The sequence below is a fragment of the Larus michahellis genome, chromosome 11 (genome assembly GCF_964199755.1).
Source record: "Larus michahellis chromosome 11, bLarMic1.1, whole genome shotgun sequence".
Lineage (NCBI taxonomy): Eukaryota > Metazoa > Chordata > Aves > Charadriiformes > Laridae > Larus > Larus michahellis.
The window spans coordinates 13,545,584-13,565,139 of NC_133906.1; the positions used below are offsets into that span (position 1 = coordinate 13,545,584).

The window sequence follows — 19,556 nt, forward strand, 5'->3', positions numbered from 1 at the left end:
GTTCTAGCAATTAAATTAAGGCAACAAAGCAAAACCAAGAGTATGGAAGCATCTAGGCCGCCTGAGTGTCTAGCTAAGTAACTCCCAATAATTTCATTCACCTAAATCATGTGAATCAACAAGATAATGAAGGCCATCAGGGAACCGCTCGGTATCAACAGGAAGCGTGATGCGATGCTTAAAGCAGAAGATTAGCCACTATTTGCTCTTCCTCTCTATTCCGCGCTTTCATCATCTATAAAACAGGAATACTGACATTTTTCCTAGCCTGTAGGTGCATATTAAACCACTTCCTTAATGTTTATGGGGCAATCAAAGAGGTTCAGAAGAAAAGAGCTGAAGATGTGAAACCAGAGAAGGTTGGGAGTGACTCCGAAGAGTCGGTGCCAGACAAGCACCAAACCAGGAGCGGGACGTGCTCTGGAAACAGATGAGAGCAGGCAAAAAGCTACGGCTAAGCACCTCAGAAGGCGTCCCCAGTGGAATATCTCTTTTCAAATGTATTACGTTACAAGGCTGTTAGATATACCCAATGGGAAGACTTTAATTTCCCCTCGCTGCCTGCAAGTTGCACTTAACTTCAGCCATTTCTTCCTATCGCTGGAGCCTGGGACAAGAAAAGATGCTCTACATGGCAGCTGAGAGGCTTATTATGGGGTTAAAATACTAAGACCAAAATAAAGCTAAATTATATAAATAAGTCAAGGAAATACTGGCTGCAACTCAACTCCAAAACCAAAGCACCAGCCAGATTTGTTAAATAGTCATAATTAAATCAAATAGATCTCCATCAGCAACTTACTATGCTGTAGAGCAGGATTTATTTAGCAAGATGGTTCCAATTTTTTATGAGTGCATTTTATAATACCTGGACACCAGAGCAGTTTTCTCTGTACATAGGCCAGCAGTCAAAATTACGACTGTTATTAGGCTGCAATTAGTTGGGTCGGAAGCGCTCTGCCCACTTCACCGCATAAGCATGAGGACGAGCCAAACCTTTCTGTCAATCTGCCTTTTTTTTTTTAGCAGAAAACTGAATTTCTGACATAACCGTTTCCTTGCAGCCATTATTTGCTTTCCAAGAAAGCTCCCTTAGCGATGTTTTTAATTTTCAGTGGGTTAAATGCTGCCGCAGCTTTCTGTAAGAGAATTAAAATAGGGTGGGGTGGGGTTTTTGCCAGTTTTCTGGCAAACGGGAACGCGTTTGTGCCCCAGTTTGGGATTGTTGCTTTATTTCTCAGACCTGCCCGGCACAGCCCATTAGCCGCCTGCCTCTGCTGCTTCGCCCTGCGTTTTGGGGAGCAATATTTCACACCCTGCTGACTCGAGGTCCGCGCGGCACACGGCAACTGCTTATTTATGGCTCCAGTGGCACCTCCCGCCCCCATGGGTGTGAAGCGCCCATGGATGCTCCTTGACACAGTGACCCTCATCGCCATGGTTTGGGTTGGTTCGTTCCAACGACGGGATTTACTCCCAGGGTACTCCCCAGAGTTTTTATTCTCTAATTCACTCCCTAATTCCTGCTAAATACAGGCTCTCCCGTCTCCGTGGCCAGGCGCGTGGAGCAGAGCCACGGTGATGGTGGCAGCGGGGGGTCCTGCCCGCCCGCTGTGGTACCCGCATGCACCGAGCGACTTCTCATTCCCTTATGGCCATCAGCCGGACAGGATTTGATGACACACTTATCAGCGGTAACAATCAGATCATGGCAGCAGTTATCAATGACCCAGCAGCGGTAACCCCAGGTCCATCACCTCGCCCGCCTCCTGCCAGCTCTCCCTGCTTTTACCTTAGATTTCCTTCCAACCAACGTTGAAGCCAACGCAGAATACTGCTTCATCCTTTTTTGTTTCCTTTTTTTTTTTCTCCTTTTCCTACGCTTCCCTCCGCCGCCCCCCCCCCCCTTTTTTTTTTTTTTAAAATTTCCTTAGCAGGGTGTTTTTCCCAGGATCACAACAGCAGCAAAGGAAAGCTGCTGCTAACGCGGCCTCGGCCGTCAGGGCTGTCTCCGCATCGCCATGCAATCTCTTCTCAGGAGCGGCAGCACCAAGAGGAAACCAGACACAATCACAGGTATGTGCCCAAATCAAACATGTCAACATTACAAGCCCTAACAAACAAAAAACTCACGTGGAAGCTCCAGTCCTTCCTGCTCAAGGCCATAATACAGTTGTGTTTTTGGGCTCACCTTCATCGGGCTCAAAATAGCTTGAAAGTCCCCAGATCCCTGCAGTCACTGCCAGCGCCCAGCAGCACCAGCCCAGCTCCCGCAGTGGGACCGTAGGGCACATGGGGAAGGCAAAACTCATCTCAGGGCACGCACAGGGTCAGAAACACGGCTGCAAGGTCTGCAAGGTCAGCCAGCCTTGAGTGAACTGAGAAAGTGACCTGGCAAGCCTGGCTCCGCTTCTCCAGCTGCCTCCGTTGGGATGGAGACCTGGATGCTCCAAGTCCAGCCCAAATGCCCATCCCAAATGCCCTCTAAGGGAAAGCAGGGCATGAGGAGAGGGGGCACGGGGTGTTACCAAAGACAGGCCTCTGTTTTGTTTCTAAAATAATTGTTTCTTACTAACCTTCTTCCTGTGTGAGAAAATAGCTAATTACTGACCTTCTTACTGTGTAGAAATAGTTATTCGCTGAGCTGATGTTACAGATAGCGATAATGAGGAGACAACCAGAAGCAGTTAATCACCAAGGATGGAATAACAAGAAGTAGTTAATCACTCCAAGGTTCTTCTATACGCCAAGTATGTACTCCTATACCAATTAGGACAGAGTTATGGCTACTTCAAAGACCATCCTTATTAAGTTGGCAAACTTACAGCAAACATTTACCGTCCTGAGATGACTCAATACCTTAAAAGGATAATGTGAGGAAGGGTCTCCTTACCCAAATGACCACTGAGACACTCACGCTTGCACAGAAGTGTTTTGCAGACGCAGCAAAACTTGATACGCATGGGCAACAAGACTATTCGGTCATCTAATGAATATGTAAGCCTAGGTGGAGTTATGTATTAGGTAGGCGGAATAATGAGAATATTTTGTGTACAAATAACGGGCGAATATCCCCAGAAAGGTGTGCTAGATTTGTGGGGTTTCTCCCTAGCACTCAACTTCGAATAAAGCAGTATCTTCTCTCTAAATTACTTTTGGTTTCGAGGGCTTTTATTTCAGGTAACAAGGGCAATGGTCCACCCTCTGCCTGGACTTGAGGGAGACCCAAGACCAGGACTCCCACAGCCCAGAGCGTACAGCCACCAGCAGCTACAGACACGACTCCCAGTCCAAAAGCTTATCCATACTCCAGCTGCATCTCTTAAATAAAAAAAACAGTCTCAGCCACCAGGGATATTTTTTTCTTTTTCCTACCACGGCAAAAGAACAGAGGTTTTCAAGCAAGTTTGCCAACTATAATAGAGAAAACTTGTATCATTAAACACTCACACAGGCTTTTTTGTCCCTTATTTCGTGTATGCTCTTGGTTCTAAACAAAGGATAACAGACAAGATAAATTAGGGAGGAAGATGTACTTCAACAAATAAATACACTTTTTAATTTTTTTTTCTAAAACCGTCTCGATTCTGTTTATACTGGCTAGCAGACAGCATCCTCTATTCTTCTCCAACATCCCAAACAAAACCCGAGCTAATGACGTGATTCCCGTAATCAAGGTCACGGGCCTGGTTTTGCTGGAGCATGCAGCTGGATGTTATACCCAGGGCGGAACCCAAAACTTCATTTAAAATGGGCCAAGTATCAAAAACTTAAATAATTTGCTTAGCAGGAGGAAAAGCACTTAGGGAATGCTTTTTGCTCAGAAGAAAGGAGGAGAGCTGGAAAGCTCCCAGGTCCTGTTGAGGATCCTTCTTCCATCCAGTGGACGCTGCAGGGTGAGCTGTGATGCTGCTAAAGGCAACGGCAAAGCCCCTTTCCACTGGGGTGAAACTGGGATTTTGCTCCGTCTCCTTTGGGCTACACCCAATGAGGGGCGAGGGTGGTTCGGAGAGAGAAAGGCTGGCTCACTACGCAAACATGATGTCAAAAAATAAAGCCATTTCCCAGCTGAGAAACTCACCTGGGGGATCAGAGCCTTGAAATAGCAGCAGTGACTCTGCACTCGCAAACAGCGGCCGCTCCCTGCACGCGCCGCACACGAGGGATGCACGGGGCGGCAGACGGGCAATTTCCCTCTAAATAAGGAAATCACCACACGAGGAAGACTTGCAGACTGGGTTGTTGACACAAGAAAACCTGCCTTAGCTCCTAAGTCCATAGTTTGCTCAACGGAGAAGAAAACAAATCAGATTTGAAGCCAACAGTGCCGGTGACAAGGCGGGGAGAGCTCGGGGTGTGGATGGCGGGAGTGTGGTACCCGGGGATTTGCGCCGTGGCTGGTGGAAAACGTGTGACCGCAAGTCCATCCCTCCTCTCCTGCCAGCCTGGCTGACCGTGCCACTGCATGTGCCAGCTGGAGAGGGATGCCCGGGGCTGGCAGGAGCTCTCGGAAGGAGAGAGGGGAACGGCTGTTCTGCGGGTGATTCCAGCTTCAAGTGTTTGTGAAATGCTGTATCTTGGCACCAGGCAGAGGTGGCTGGTGTTTCTCGAGGTGAGCTTGCATGAATCATACAAGGAAATACAACCATATTAACCATACATACAACTGTATACGACTGGCAAAGCTGAAACGAGTGCGGAGAAGGCAGCGTTTTCAAAGATGGGTATTCTTCTGTGCCTAGACCTATATTGGGGTGTGGGAGAGCTGTGGGACATGTCCACCCTGAGCTCTCTGCAGAAGACCACGGAGGCACCAGAGAGCTCATTACCTCTGATGAGCAAGGCTGCAGACGTTTAGATGATGAGTGTGCTGCTGCTGACTCTCTCCAAGGCAAGAGGGAAGGGACTCTTGCTCTGCTCTCCCCAATAGACTTTGGTCATGAGGAATAACAGACCATTTGAGTCATTGCCACTGATCCATCATTCAGGAGAAAAAAAACCAGCTTTCTTTTCCTTGCTGTATTGCAGCAGCAAAGATAAGCAGGGGGGGGAAAAAAAAGCCACAGGGAATCCCACATGAGTTTCTTACAGTGCTCCGTACTTCAGCTATCGGAACTAATAAAAGCAGTTACAGCTGCGGGGCACATACTCACACAGCTAGATATGAAGTAGCACAGTTGCTGCAAGGAAACACCTCGGCAGCACTATTAGAACAGGCTGCCCTTTGCTTTCAGACCAGCTTCTGGTCTTCCATTAATCCAGCCGGAGGGGCAGGAGCATCCCCTGAAGCAGCTCCCATAGTCCGTCCCTCCACGAGGCTGGCTGCGGGTACTACCTGTGCCCACCACGCTTCCTGCACAGCACCAGCCACTTTTATTCACGCTATATTTGATATAAATCAAAGCTCATTTAGAGACAGCTCTTCCAGAGCACCTTTGTGTGCTGAGGGACCTCCCGTATTCATGCTCGTTATCGCCGGCCTGTCACACACTACATTTTTATTAACCACAATACTTGTTCAGAGGAAGATGATGCAACGGCTGCGTGGGAAGTGTCAGCTCTTTTGTACAATGCTGTTTATTGTTTCAGAAAAGAGACTCTCAGAATGGAACGGACGCTGCCATGTTTACTGACCTCCTCAAGAAGGCTTCTGGCCATGCCTTTTTTGTCCTAAGAGGGAGGCGAAAATATCAGGATGCAGAAATCAGTGCGTGCCGGCGAAGGGGCAAAATCAAGCAGCGCCATCCCTGACCCGGGGTCCCCCCGCACTGCAGCTGCTTGGCCTCCTCCCAGGGGCTGAACTCCAAGGGTTGAGCGGATAAGATGATCCTTTTTCTCTATCTAATCGCTCCTCTGGTGCGATAATTATCTCGGCATGAACACACGCTGGCTCCTCCTCGCGCAGTTCAACACCCTGGTGGGCACAGCGGCCTCGGTGCTGCCGGGCTGGGGGAGACGGTCCATCCTCCGTCCTACACTGCTGACAAGGAGCGGAGGTGGCATCGCCCTCCCCAGGGCAAATAACACATGTGGAATTAAAACACCTGCCTGCTGTCTTTTATGCAGCTTGCAGTCACCCTTTTCTCCTCAGGGGCACAAAATCAGCTTGGCTTCATCAGTTCCAGCCACCTCCATCATCACCAACCTCACCGGAGCCCGCTGCATCCAGACATGCTACAGCATACATCGACAGAGGAAGGATTTAAACCACAACGTAATACATTGATAAACACAGATGTAGGTGATAAGCAATAACTTCTGAATGTGCACTGAAAGCAGGTGGGTATGATAATGAATCATCAGAAGCAAAGTTGTTATTATTATTAAACAAGAAGGCAGGGCTGGACCTGGAGTCCCTGCCCATGGCAGATGGGTTGGAACAAGGTGATCTTTAATGTCCCTTCCAATACAAGCCATTCTAGGATTCTATGATTCTATAAGCCCCTTCCTTAGCGGCAGAGCCTGGCATGGCGAGCACCGAGCAGAAAGCAGTGGCCACAGTGGCCACATTGGCAGGCGAAGCAGAGCTGCTCCGTGCCATGCCGCTGCTCCGGTGACATTAAATAGAGCCAGCAATGTAACCTTTCCACTCTACAGCCTGCCTGGGAGCCATTAGCTTTTATTGCCCTCTGGAAATCTTTAACTCTATATCCAAAAGCCTGTTGAAGGCAGGAGCAGGATAAATGGAGATTGATAAACCTCAGTTTTCTCCAGATTAAAACTAAATTCAGTTTTCAGACTTCTAGTGTATTCTCACTCTCAAAAGTGGAATTGTGTGGATGCCCTTCACCTAGCAGCTGCTTAATAATCCCTTATATATGCAAAAATCACAATTAGCATAAGGAGACACAGGGAGCCAGGTGCAGGTGCAGGTTGCCTGCAGGACCTGCCGGCAGCCACTGCGGGACGTGGGCTCCTGCGACAAACGTTCACAGAATCACAGAATGGTTCAGGTTGGAAGGGATCTTAGAGATCACCTAGTTCCAACCCCCTGCCCTGGGCAGGGACACCTCCCACTAGATTCCTGCAGCCCCTCGCTGGGCTTCGGTCCAGACACGCAAGGATGGCTACGGCCAAATTAATTAAGGCATAAATGACATCACATTAAAACCGATTCCACGCTTCTAGAAAGCAACATCAGGCCAGTTCAGTGCTTCCCATCAGTGGGCATCACCTGCATCAATAACGACCCCCGGGTAATTAGGGGGCTGTCCAAGCCCACGCGCTGGTGGCTGGCAGGACCACGGCGCCTGTCCCCCGGCCTGGGCAGTCCCCCAGCATCACGGCTCAGCAGGATACGGGCAGGGGGAAACCCAGGACCCGTGCAATCTTTCATTTCCAAGGCTCACAGCCCACGTTCCCCAGGAAGGAACACGCCATTTTTCAAGCCTACAGAAACGCTGCGGGACACGGGGGTTACCGTATTCCAGTAATCCTGCAGGCAAGTGCTTCAGGCGGACAGAATACAACTAATGCTTTTCAACGGTTATTATGGGAACGCCAGCAAAAAAAAAGTAGAGGTTTAAAGTTGGACACCTCCGGATTTCCCCGTTCTGCACCTTCCACCACCAGACGAGGCAAAGGCAAAAGCTGTTTCATCTGTGGAGCCAAGAGCAGCCAAAGCTGCTGCGTGGCACCGCGGCGACAGCAGACACCTCTGATTCACACCACGCTGCCTGGTGAGAATCTGGTATTTGTGGCGATCCCTTTCCTGTAAAAGAGCGGCAGAACTGGTTTTGCAGCCCTTGGCTGGTGCTAACTTGCTGATGGAAAACAAAGTGCTTGTAAGGGAGAGTGAGCAAGCAAGTCAGTTTTATTCAGCTTAATCACTGGGTTAATTACTTGTACACCAGATGAACACCATCTAAGTTGTATAACTAGTGTAAAACCTCCTCAAGTAGGGTTCACTTCAAACAAGAGGCTCTCACCCATGAAACCATAGCCTTCCCTCCAGCAGCAGGGGACATCCATGCTCCTGACTGCTGGCAGAGGTAAAGAAAAGAGAAGAACCTGCCCTGAGGCTTTTTACCAGAACAACTGAGGTCAACAAGTCACACAAGGTGACTCCAGGGACACGTCTCAGCTGGGAGAGACTTATTTGGGCTCTTAAACTTAGCAGCACAAGGAGAAGTTACGGGTGTGTTTTGCTAAGATAAATGCAAAGGCTCTATACGGCAAAGGGGACTGACCCAAACTCCCCCAAAGTCACTGAGCACTTTTACCAGCAGCTTAATCTCCCCTCAGGCGAGGAAATCCCCCATTCCCCGCAGATTTGCCTCTCACAGCAAAGGAAACAACTCTGAGCATTGTGATGAACAAAGGTATGGGCTCCTGATGGGGGAAAAGCAAAACAGGATCCGTATTGGGGGTTTACTGGGACATTGCACAGAGAAAACCCTAAAGCAAATCGGCACAGACCCTGCACTGCTGCAGATGTCTCGGCTCTTTCCCCAGCGCACAGACTCCTCCGTGGCCACGTGAGAACGGCTGCACTGGAGGAGGAATGGATTATATATCGGTGGATTTGCGGGGATTGACGGGCTCCTTAGCAGAGTAATTTAATATGCTCATGAACGCAACTTCTATGCAGCAGAACATTGACTGGGCAGCAAGATGGCGGTTGCAGGAGTTCTGCGTCATGATGAATCCATCTTGCAGCGGCGGCTGGATGGTATCTCTGTGAATGGAGCTTCCTTTTGTGGCCTCAGACACCAACCCCGCGGGAGGGGATGGCAGAGGACAAGCCCACAGAGGCAGGGATGGCTCCACTCCGATGGACCTCTGCAACCACTGCCTTGGCAGCCAGGGCCTGGCCAGTAACAGCAGAGTAACAAACTGGAGTCATTTTTATTAATCCACTGCAGAATGACTGCACGGTGAGCGTATCTGAGCTAGGGAGGGAAGAACTTCCTCATCCCTTCCTCAACCACAGCGTGCCAGCGAGGGCGAACAGCACTTGACATCTCCTTTGCCTGTTTCTTCAATCAAATCCACCTGGATTTTCTCCACCAGACCTGGCCCATTGCTGCAAACCCCTCTGCTCCATCTCTCTTCTACAAATCATAGAATCCTACAGTGGTTAGAGTTGGAAGGGACCTTAAAGATCAACTTGTTCCACCCCCTGCCCTGGGCAGGGACACCTCCCACCACACCAGGTTGCTCCAAGCCCCGTCCAACCTGGCCTTGAACCCCTCCAGGGATGGGGCAGCCACAGCTTCTCTGGGCAACCTGGGCCAGGGGCTCTCTGCCCTCACAGCAAACAATTTCTTCCTGAGATCTCATCTAAATCTCCCCTCTTTCATTTTAAAACCGTTCCCCCTCATCCCATGGCTCCCCTCCCTGCTCCAGAGTCCCTCCCCAGCTCTCCTGGAGCCCCTTGAGGGACTGGAAGGGGCTCCAAGGTCTCCCCGGAGCCTTCTCTTCTCCAGGCTGAACCCCCCCAACTCTCTCAGCCTGTCCTCACAGCAGAGGGGCTCCAGCCCTCCCAGCATCTCCGGGGCCTCCTCTGGTCCCGCTCCAACAGCTCCGTGTCCTTCCTGTGCTGAGGATGCCAAAGCTGCCCGTAGTACTCCAGGTGCGGTCTCACAAGAGTGGAGCAGAAGGGTAGAATCCCCTCCCTCAACCCACTGATCACACTTCTTCTGATGCAGCCCAGAATGCGGGTGGCTAAACCCCCTTCCAGGTCTCCTCCCGTCTCCAGAGCTCTGCCTACATTCAGCATCCAGTGATTCCCCCGCAACGCTCTGTAGCAGCTATATTGAAAAGCCTGGAGCATTTTTTAAAAAAAATTACTGTATTTGCTTTTTTTTCTTTTTAAGCTATTGTAGCTGCACTGGCTCCAGCATGGGGCTGTGTTTGGCAGATGTCCATGGCTGCTGCGAAGCGATAAGCGTGGCTGCCACAGCAGCTCGCCTTCCCCCACAGCAGCTCGCAATGAGACAGGAAGGGGTGGGATGGGTGTCAGCTCGAGAACAAGCTGTGACAAACACGAGGCAGGAGACCGAAACTCCCGAGATGCTGAAAGGGCGACCGCAGACCTCCTGGCCCACGAGGGAAAAGGAGCCCTGCAGAGCTGCCCGGCACGCGTTATGGGTCCCAGATCCAAGCCCAGTTGTGTTTGCCGTGCCTTTCTACACCTTTCTCTCCAGCCATGCTGCAGCCGATGTAAAAGCTCTCTACTGTCATGCCGTAGACCTCAACTTGACCTCCAGCCCTGGAGATGAGCTCAACGTGGGGGTGAAGCCAAGGGTTTCCGTTCCAGGGTCCCAGGACAACAAGGAGATGTGGCTCCCACGCCGCAGCTTAAAGCCAGTGCTGGAACCTGACTTTGGCTTCCAGAGGGAAAAAATGGGCTGAAACAAAATGAAACCATGCCCAGACTTTCCAAACTGGGGCTGGCAGCTGGAGGCCCCAAGGGCGAGAAGGCCATTGTGGGCACACGCTTGGCAGGGGCTGAGGGAGGACAGCAGAGACTCCCTTGCGCCGGCCAGACAGCGTGACTACTGTGTACAGCAATTACTGGGATTAAATTAGAACAGAGAAATGTTCTGCTGAGGAAGAGTGATGACTACAAGCTGCGCTCCCAGCAGGCGAGAGAAAAGAAGATGAGGAAAATCAAGTGCAGAGAAGGGCAAAAAGACGGGCAGTAAACAACAGGCTCTTCCAAGTGCTCGAGGCAAAGCTCTGTCACAGGATTTTGATCACAAACAGGTAAAACTGAAGTCAGTACATTCATTTCTTCCTGACAGCTCTGACAGGACCAGCAGCTCTCTGCCCTCATCCCGAGATCTTCCTCTAAGACCTGTCAGAGCTGCTGATCTTCTCCCAGGACCCCTCAGATCTGGAGGCTCTTCAGTGTGTCCAAGTCCCCCAAAGGCAACAAGTGTCGGGGTCTCCTCACTGACCTCCTCCCTCAAACCCTTCCTTCAGATGCAGATGTGGAGGCTACTCTGAAGAATCAGACGACGGTGGGTGTCTCCAAGGTCTGAGACCACATGGACTGCATGACCACGGGCGCTCCTTGGTTGCCCTTTGAGCATCTTCCAGTCTTCTCTGCCTCCTCACCCACATGCTTGTGCCCCCCTCACACCCTGCCCAGGCAGACGATAGCTGCTGCTCCCCTCGGTATTTCTGCATGAGCCATCAGCACCCGCAAAGAGAGCCTGAGACTGCCAGGCCCCTCATCTCTGGGGAAAACGGGCTCTGTGTCTGCTCTGCAGCTGTTTTAACCCACACCTCGCTCCAGGCACTCGGAGACTCCTTCCCATGGGAGCTGGCTCCGGTAATCACGCCACCGGGGGAAGGAGAGAGAAGGCAGGAGGGAAGGGCGCGCTGCACTTGGTTCACATCGCTTTTTGAGCTTTGCTGATCTCGACTGCAGCTGTTTCTCATTCCTGCGGACAGATGACCGTGTTTGCCATCGGGGCAGCGTAAGAGAAGCATCATGGAGGTGGAAACTCGTGTCTTGAGTGGATGTTCTCCACTGCCCTGGCCGGGAGGGATGGCAGCCCAGAGGCCGGGACACCAGGGCAGCCCCTGGCAGCCACCGGCAAACCCCAGGATGTGCAGTAACTTGCAGAGACGCTGCAGGGGAAGGTGATCCCAGCAGAAAGATGGAGCCCAGCGAGCGATGCAGGGACCCGCACTGCTGCCCAGGACCACCCCAGGGCTCCCACCCTGCCTGCCAGGACCTGCTGCGGGGCAGCTCCTCCAGCCGGCACCCAGGGCCACCCGCGCTTCTCGTGGGTGCCACTGCCCTCTGCAGTCCCCAGAGGAACACGCAGCTCACACCCACGCAGCCGGGACGTCCCTCCGGCGTCCTCCTCTCCTTCCAGCCTCACCTCACACTCGTTTCCCTAAGAAGTCCCAGCCCAGAAGATAATTAACCTGAAGAAATGCATTTACCCGCAGTGGGACCATTGGACGCGGCGCTGGGGGGAAGCAAAGTCCCTGACCCCCCACCCCATGCATCGCCCCCACTGGGAACTCTCCACCCCAGCAGTGGTTCCTGCAGAAGGTGCCAAGGAATGGCCAAAAACCCCAGCAGAGAGCTCACTACCCGCACCAATCCCTCCACCCCTGTCTTTTGCAGGAAACCTTCCCTCTTCCAGCCAGAGCCGAGAATGCAGCGAAACCCACCCCATGCATCCAAGAGCAGAGCTGTGACCACGCGCTGCCTTTGGTCACTTAGTTTGGGACATGACTGGCTCAACATGGATGTCTCCGTCTACACAAGCTGCTTTAGGCTGGGTTTAGAGTCAGTAGAGACTCAGCGGAGTGTAACACGCGGCTGGGGCTGAAAGCGGACGTGGGAGCAGTCGAGGTGAGGAGGTGGAGAGCAGCACCAGGAGGGAACACGCTGCGGAGGGACAACAGCTTTGGCAACTCATGTAAAGGTCCTTCTTGAAGCTTTCTGGACCGCTGAGACCTAGCTGGGTCCGATCAGGGCAGGACAGAGGGCTGCACGGTGACAGCGCAGAGGGAGCCGGCACATCTTCAGCCACCTGTGGAGATGCATGGCTCCAGAGGCAGGGAACCATCATCAGGACACCTCCAGCATCCCTCCGGCTGGCTGCTCAGGGAGGGGACAGTGGCTGGCAGCTCCCAGGGAGCCGCAGGGGATGGTGCTGGGTTCTCCCTTTTTCCAGGCATTGGGATCATGAGGTCTCAGCATCTCCTGGGCTCCCTGAGGCTTTGGGGAATGTGGCATCAGGCTGCTGCCCACCAGCCTTGCCCCGTCCTGCCCCGGCTCTGCCATGGGGGACACTGCCCCTGCACAATTCCTGCTCCTTCTGCCCAGGGCTGGTGGGCCCTCTGCAAACGAAACCCAATCCCTCCCACCAGCACATTCCCGCTCCGCACACTTGGCAAGCCTCACGGCTTTCTCCTCATCCTTCTGCTGCAAAGACACAATCCCTGCGGTGCAGCTGAGAGCGAGGACCATCCTCGGGAGCACCCCTCCGAACCCCCACGCTGCACAGGGAGACCAGAAGTCCCCAGGAAGTCCGCTAGCTGTGGGGGACCGGCGTTAGAGGTGTCCTGGGAAGCCTGGCAGGCTGCCAGCCAGGATGGACCTTGCTCTGAGCACGGTGGCCATGCTGGTGTGCGAGCAGCTAGGGTTTGGGAATAAACATTTCTGCTTTGAAGGAAGGCTTTTTCGTAGTAAGCCAGTCAGATTATTACATCTAAAATCTACACCTTCATGCAAAAAGTGGAAATTAGAGCCTCTTGGTCTGTGTGTGTATGGGCACAAGTGCTGAGCAGCGTTTGCTTTGTAGCAGCAAGTTAATCGAAAAAGCCGTCTGGTCTGCGGCTTGTTTGCGAAACGGAAAGCAGAAGATAAGAAAGGGCATGGGTGCCAAGGGCGCTGGCACCACCAGCTGCTTTCACCATGGCTGGAACAGGGACTAACATCGCCCCCGGCGCCCCCGCCACTGCACCCGCCACCCCCACCCCCAGCCCTGCATCCCCCACGCAATTTTAAAAGCTCTGATAATATTGCTGTTATAAACACAATATAGGTAAGAAAGATGGTGAAGCTGGGCCGATTCCTGGGGGAGAAGTGGAAGAAGGATGTTCCCTGCCAGAACTGGAGATTCACACATCCGCCACCGCCCCCCGATCCCAGCGCAGAGCCCTCAGGTCCCAGTACCATGCACTGGTGCCAATAATCAAGACCCGATAAGCTGAACAAGAGCGCGCGGGCCAAATTCATCCAAACTTTAGCTCTGTCAAAGCTTGTACAGTTTTACCAGCGATGAATTTGTATCTTTAGGTACAGAATCTTGAGTGCTCTGGGAGCAATGTCTCGATGGAGAAACACCACCACAACATCACAAACTCAGACTCCGAACACTGAAATCCCCCAACTCGCATCGTTACAAGACACTCAGGAACACAAACGTGTCTCTGCTGTCGCTCAGCCATTCCCTGCCACAGATGAATGGTGCAGATGAACGGTGCTCACTTGCTGTACACTGTTTCTCCACGCTGCTGGAGCCCGGCATTCTCTACGTGCTGGTAAAACCCTGATCTGAGGACAGATCGCATCGTCTCACCAGCTCCACCGAGGTGCCCATTGCCAGAATATTCATTGCATAATGCCAGGGCTTGGCCTCACGGTCTCATTTCTTATGCCGAGACAGAGCAGTGACAATAACGCTGCCATTTTAGTGACTGACCTAAACCACATAATTTTCACATGACATTGACAGGCACTTTACATACACAAAGCTCAGCTCTCTCTCAGCTCCGTGGCTGCTCCGAGAACTCGGCACTTCCAAAGTGCATCTCCCCGGCTGCTGCTCCCGCTGCACTGTCACCACCAGTCACGCTGGGACAGCGGGTCAGGCTCGGGAGACATACGCCGCCTCCAGCCGCAGCTCCCTCCATCCCCCCTCCTGGGCATCACAGACATGCCAGGGACAGGGATGTCGGAGCAACCTTAACTCTGCCACTGCCTGGAGCGTGCCTGTGACCCCGCTGTGGCTGTGTCAGTGCCAGCACGGTACCTGGGGCCAAGCACGTACCTGAGGTCAGCACACGCACTCGGTTTAAAAATAAGCCCCTGTGAGCACACGGTGACAGCCAGCGGTGGGAATGGTGGCTGAACACAGACTGCCTCTCCAAACACGGGAATGGGATTTTCTCCCCATTTCTGCTTGCCCCCACCGCCCTTTGCTGGGGCAGCAGAAGGATGCTACTTGCTCTTCATTAAGCTACAGCTGGGTGGGGGGAAAGGCAGGTCCTGCGCACAGCTGAGGAGGTGCTGAGGGCTCTGTTCTCAAGGGGAGAGCAGGCAGAGATCACAGCTCCTGCTGGAGGAACAGACGATTTCGTCTGCCAAAGGAAAGGGTGAAGCCTGGGGCGCTCGGCTCCCGCAGCGGCTGCCTGCACGGGGACCCTGTCCCCAGGGGTCTCCATCCTCAGCAGCTCTTGGTCCAGTCTTGTCCAGCCCCAGCCTCACCCCCTTGTCCCAGCCCCCAGATCACACAGTTCCACTGCTCTCCTCTAAATCCACGTCTATTTTTCATCCTTTTCAGGTTCCTGACCTTGACCTATTCTTCCTGCTGTGGCACCACCAGCAGCTGTGTGTGCCACAGCTACAATTAATAAACTTGACCTGACATAGAACAGATGGAAATTAAGCTTTTATTTTATTATGATGTCTTTAAATCAGCTTATATTTAGGCAACAGATCTTCACAAAATCCGTTCTCCCTTCCCAAATGCAAATTCCCTACTGGGAGCTGCTGGGCGGGCAGCGCTGCTCCAAGGAAAGGTCACCAGAACTACGGCCAGCTGAGAGACAAAGGTCAAGCCTTGGAATAAAATAAATAACCACAAAAATGAAAGCCAAGCTGAGGCGGACATCCAGGACAGAACATTTTCAGCTCAAGCAACTACAGTTATCAGAGTTCTAAGCAACTGGGAACTCGAAAACAGGAACTTGCCGTGGGATAAACCGAACCACCGGAGCGAGGGGCAGCAGTGCCCGGCTCCTCAACAGCCTGGGGGAACCTGCCGTCTCTGAGAGCACACGCACCAAAGAAAATTCCCAAATTATAATTGAAAAGTCAGCCTTTCAGAAGTGCCAGCTCCAGCAGGAGCTCCCAGCAGCCGGACAATCCGGCCCTTGGGGTGCAGGGGGACCACCGGGAGCAGACGGACGGAGGCGGCGGGGACGGGGGAAGCTTTATCACTGTCTTATTTGCCAAATACGCAATTATTTCACCCAAATTCGCACCTGCCCACAGCAGAGAAGAGCACCGAGGAGCCAAGAAGGGAACCGGAGGCAGCAGCTCCCCTCCATCCCCGGCAGCGAACCCTCCCCCGCCCCGGCACCCAGCCCCTGCGCGGAGGTACCTGTACATCCACATGCGCTGCCTCCCGCCGGGCTCAGCCCCGCTCCCCGGCCGCACGCAGCCCCTTCCCGGAGCATCCCGACCCTCCATTCCCCACCCCCCGCCCCCGGCTCCCCCCTCCCTGGAGCCCGCGGAGGATGCCCGGGGACCGGCGAGAGCAGGCGCTTACCTCCAGCTGCCGCGGGGCGAGCGGGGATGCTCCGGCGGGGGAGGATGCTCCGGGGTGGGTACCCCGGGGGGGATGCTCCGGCCAGGGATGCTCCAGGCGGGGTGCTCCGGAGGGGTTGCTCCGGCCGGGGATGCTCCCGGGGTGATGCCCCGGGGGGGATGCGGTGCCGGCCGAACGCCCGCCGCCCCCGGCCCCGCTCCGCAGTGACACCGCGCTTCGCTTTCGCTTTCCCTTTCCCTGCAAAGAAGGGGCGGCCCCGGCTGCCGGCCGCCCCCGGGAAGGGGCTTGAGGCGGGTCGGGGGGGGCGCTCGGCTCTCGCATCCCCAGGGGCTGGGCTGGGGGAGCCCGGGGGGATGAGGAACCTGAGCCGGGGCCAGGGGTACCCAAGGTCGGTGGGTAAAGCGACTCCTCGCTCACATATTACACGAATTTATTTCTTCCCGAGCTGCCTAAATGCGATGATTCCCGTGACTCGCAGCACAGCGGGCAAAGAGGGACGTTAGCTCTCCACCAAAGAGCCCAGAGTCCCCGCAGGTGAGACAGAGCTGGCCCCCACCAGGTGATTTCCCACGTGGGGCTTGAAGTAGAGGTGACTTCCTTCAAGGGAAAGCAGTCCCGTACCAAAAGAGAGCTCCTTCTGACCAGCCCCTCTCTGCAATCATAAGCAGGAGCTGTATGGACACTGGTAGCTTGGAAAAAACTCTCAGAGCCACAAGATTTCTGATGGCTGAGGACAATTAAAAAATAAGTCAAAAGGAAATTAAGTTGGTTCACCCCAGGGTCAAAGAACGCTCCAGGTGGTCGCAATTAAAACGCCTTGAGAAGCCTCAATTCCAGCAGGGAGTCAATAGAGAAAGAGCTTCCCCCCAGCAACACGGCCATGGGGAGAAGAGCTGGGGCTCTCACCAGCAATTAGCAATAACCACGCACCTCATCAGCTGCTCGGCTTTAGCCCTCCTGCACGGCTGCAGCTCCAGGAGGGAACCTGCTGCTACAGGGAACGCACACTTAATGACTGCATGATATATAGCTATTTTCTTCAGGAATTTAATCAGTTGCCTGGTTTTCTTGGGTAATTTCCTGCTCATTGCTCTTATTATTTACCTTGCCTCAAAGTGAAGCTACTAGAGGAGCTAGCAGCAGGTACAACTGCAGGGCAACAGAGCTGGTGAGGGGTCTGGAGCACAAGTCTTGTGAGGAGCGGCTGAGGGAGCTGGGGGTGTTCAGCCTGGAGAAAAGGAGGCCAAGGGGAGACCTTTTCGCTCTCTACAACTCCCAGAAAGGAGGGGGTAGCCTTTCTGGGCTCTTCTCCCAAGGAACAGGCGACAGGACAAGAGGGGAGGTTTAGGATGGATATTAGGAAAAATTTTTACACCGAAAGGGTTGTCAAGCATTGGAACAGGCTGCCCAGGGAAGGGGTTGAGGCACCATCCCTGCCGGGTAGACGTGGTGCTTAGAGATACCGCTTAGTGATGGTTTTTGTCGGAGTTTGGTTGATGGTTGGACTCGGTATCTGAAAGGTCCCTTCCAGCCTAGGCAATTCTATGATTATTTTGCAGGTGGAAAAACTGAGCTGTGGGAAACAAGAACTTCCCAAGGAACCAGCCCTGGAGCCCCCAGTCCCAGTCCAGCGTCCCATGGACTGCACAGCATTCCAAGAAATGCTTAAGTGACCTGGGAATCCCAGGCACTGCTGCAAAGGTGACTTGCTACCCCAAATTCTAGCTGCTGGGGAGGCTTCCTGCAAAACTTCAGTTATCTGAATCATATTTGAAATGTGGTTCATGGGAACCAGTCGCCCAGGCTGCTACTTGCCTTGGCAATACCGGGAGATGCCGCCTCGGGGCTGGGTTTGGTCCTGGCCCTTGTGCCTTGGAAAGGTTCAGACCCAGACCCAAGATCTGTTCCTGGCTGCCAAAAGATCTCCTGGTGACACCTGGTGCACGGCTCAGGTCTCTGCATCTCTACAAGGCTGTTTTAACCTATATCCTTGACAGAATTGAAGGGGAAAATAGAGATCTTGGGAGCAATCGTTTAGATTGCTGGATGTAGAAAGTGTATTTTATGATGTATTCATAAAACCCTCAAAAAACTTGTAGTCCTGCTTTACTTGAGTCACGGTTCTAGACTTCTCCAAATATTCAAGGGTAAAGCACCCTATTCCCTCCGCTATCGCCGGTTCTCAGGACAGTGTCTTCCTACCATGGGAGAGACACAGGGCCATGAACACGCATCTCATCGTACGGAGATGCTTGTGCCCCCTCTGAAATAAAAGCCAGATCCCTTCTACGGCGTAGGAGGTTTGTCTCAAAGAAAGACATGCGTTTCTCACCACGCCCCAGGATTTCTGCACCGCTTCATTTGTTTTAAAGAAAACAAAACCGAAAATAAACCAGCCCACAACCAAGCTTTCACATATCGTCGTGGGGGGGAATGTCACCCCTGTGCCCGTCAGAGAGGGGGATGCCTGCCCTCACCCCCAGCCTCCATGGTCCTTCCAGACAAGGGGGGGGTTTCTTGAAAGCCAACTGGGAACCAGCTCTCCAGGGGCCCTCCCACTGGATAAAGGCTTCTTCTCCCCTTCTGCTGGCCTCATCTCCACCCCTCCCTGAAGGATTAAAACGAGCAATTTACGGCCAGCAGGGGTTTATTTGTAGACAGCCACGTATTTAGGTCTGTAAACATCTTAAGCAAATTCCTGCTGCCCCATCATCTCACTTTCACACTTCCTCACCGTTTTACTGAATTTCTTTAAAAGGAAGAAATGACCCAAAGATAGTTTGTAGAGGTTGGTCCAAACTCAGAGGAGCTATTTCTTTCACAAGATGAGCAAAGATTTTTACAGATAAACCAGACCCACGTGTCCCACGTACAAGATGGGCCAAACGCTAATGACTGAGTAAGAAAAAGCAGGCAGAGTCCCAAAATTGTTAAACCTCCTGGTATATCAAACTCAGCCAGCCTTGCCAGCGGTACTTCTGCTTACCTAGAAGCACACAGCTGAACACAGCACGTGTTGGGGAACACCCAAAAAACCCCAGAGACTGAATCTAGGGGCTATGTTTGCGCGGCTCCTTGTCTCGGGCCAAATGAAGACTCCCGTACAGTTTTACACCAAACACTTAAGTAGCATCTCAGAGAAACTCCTTACAATTTTTCAACAACCTACCATTTCTAAATAAATGTTGAATTACTGGTTCACTGCCTTGCTGACATTTGGAAAGTGCTCCAGGAGAACAGGACCCACACGAAGACCTTTCGGCAGATCATTCTCCGCAGGGAGGAGGGGAAGCCAGTGCCCCCGCTGTGGCTCCAGCACCCACCTCCCCGTCACCTCGTTCACGGGCAGCAGCCACAGGCAGCGCTCAAGTCAGGAAGACCAAGCTTGGAACAAGTATTTAAAAAAAAAATATGAAAAAAAGTCATTATATATAACACAAAATTAATCAAGGTAAAGCCTACAAGTTCATAAAATACAAAGCAGCTCTGTTACAAAAAAAAACAACCCCTTAAAACACAAAGATA

The 19,556-nt window shown here is 52.7% G+C and overlaps 1 protein-coding gene across 4 annotated transcripts in view; it reads right to left on the reverse strand.

Annotated features, from left to right (window-relative positions):
* Window positions 1-17,192, reverse strand: part of LOC141749696 (uncharacterized) — a 45,472-nt gene extending 28,280 nt beyond the window's left edge. For 2 of the 4 annotated variants that reach the window (XM_074603621.1, XM_074603623.1), the window contains exon 1: window positions 16,032-17,192. In XM_074603621.1, the coding sequence (XP_074459722.1) occupies window positions 16,032-16,352 (321 nt within the window). In that variant the 5' untranslated portion in view covers window positions 16,353-17,192. Of the gene's footprint in view, window positions 1-15,863; window positions 15,977-16,031 lie in introns of those variants that run through there. The other 2 variants (XR_012589460.1, XM_074603620.1) reach the window with 2 other exon arrangements.
* Between the last annotated feature and the right edge of the window lie 2,364 nt (window positions 17,193-19,556).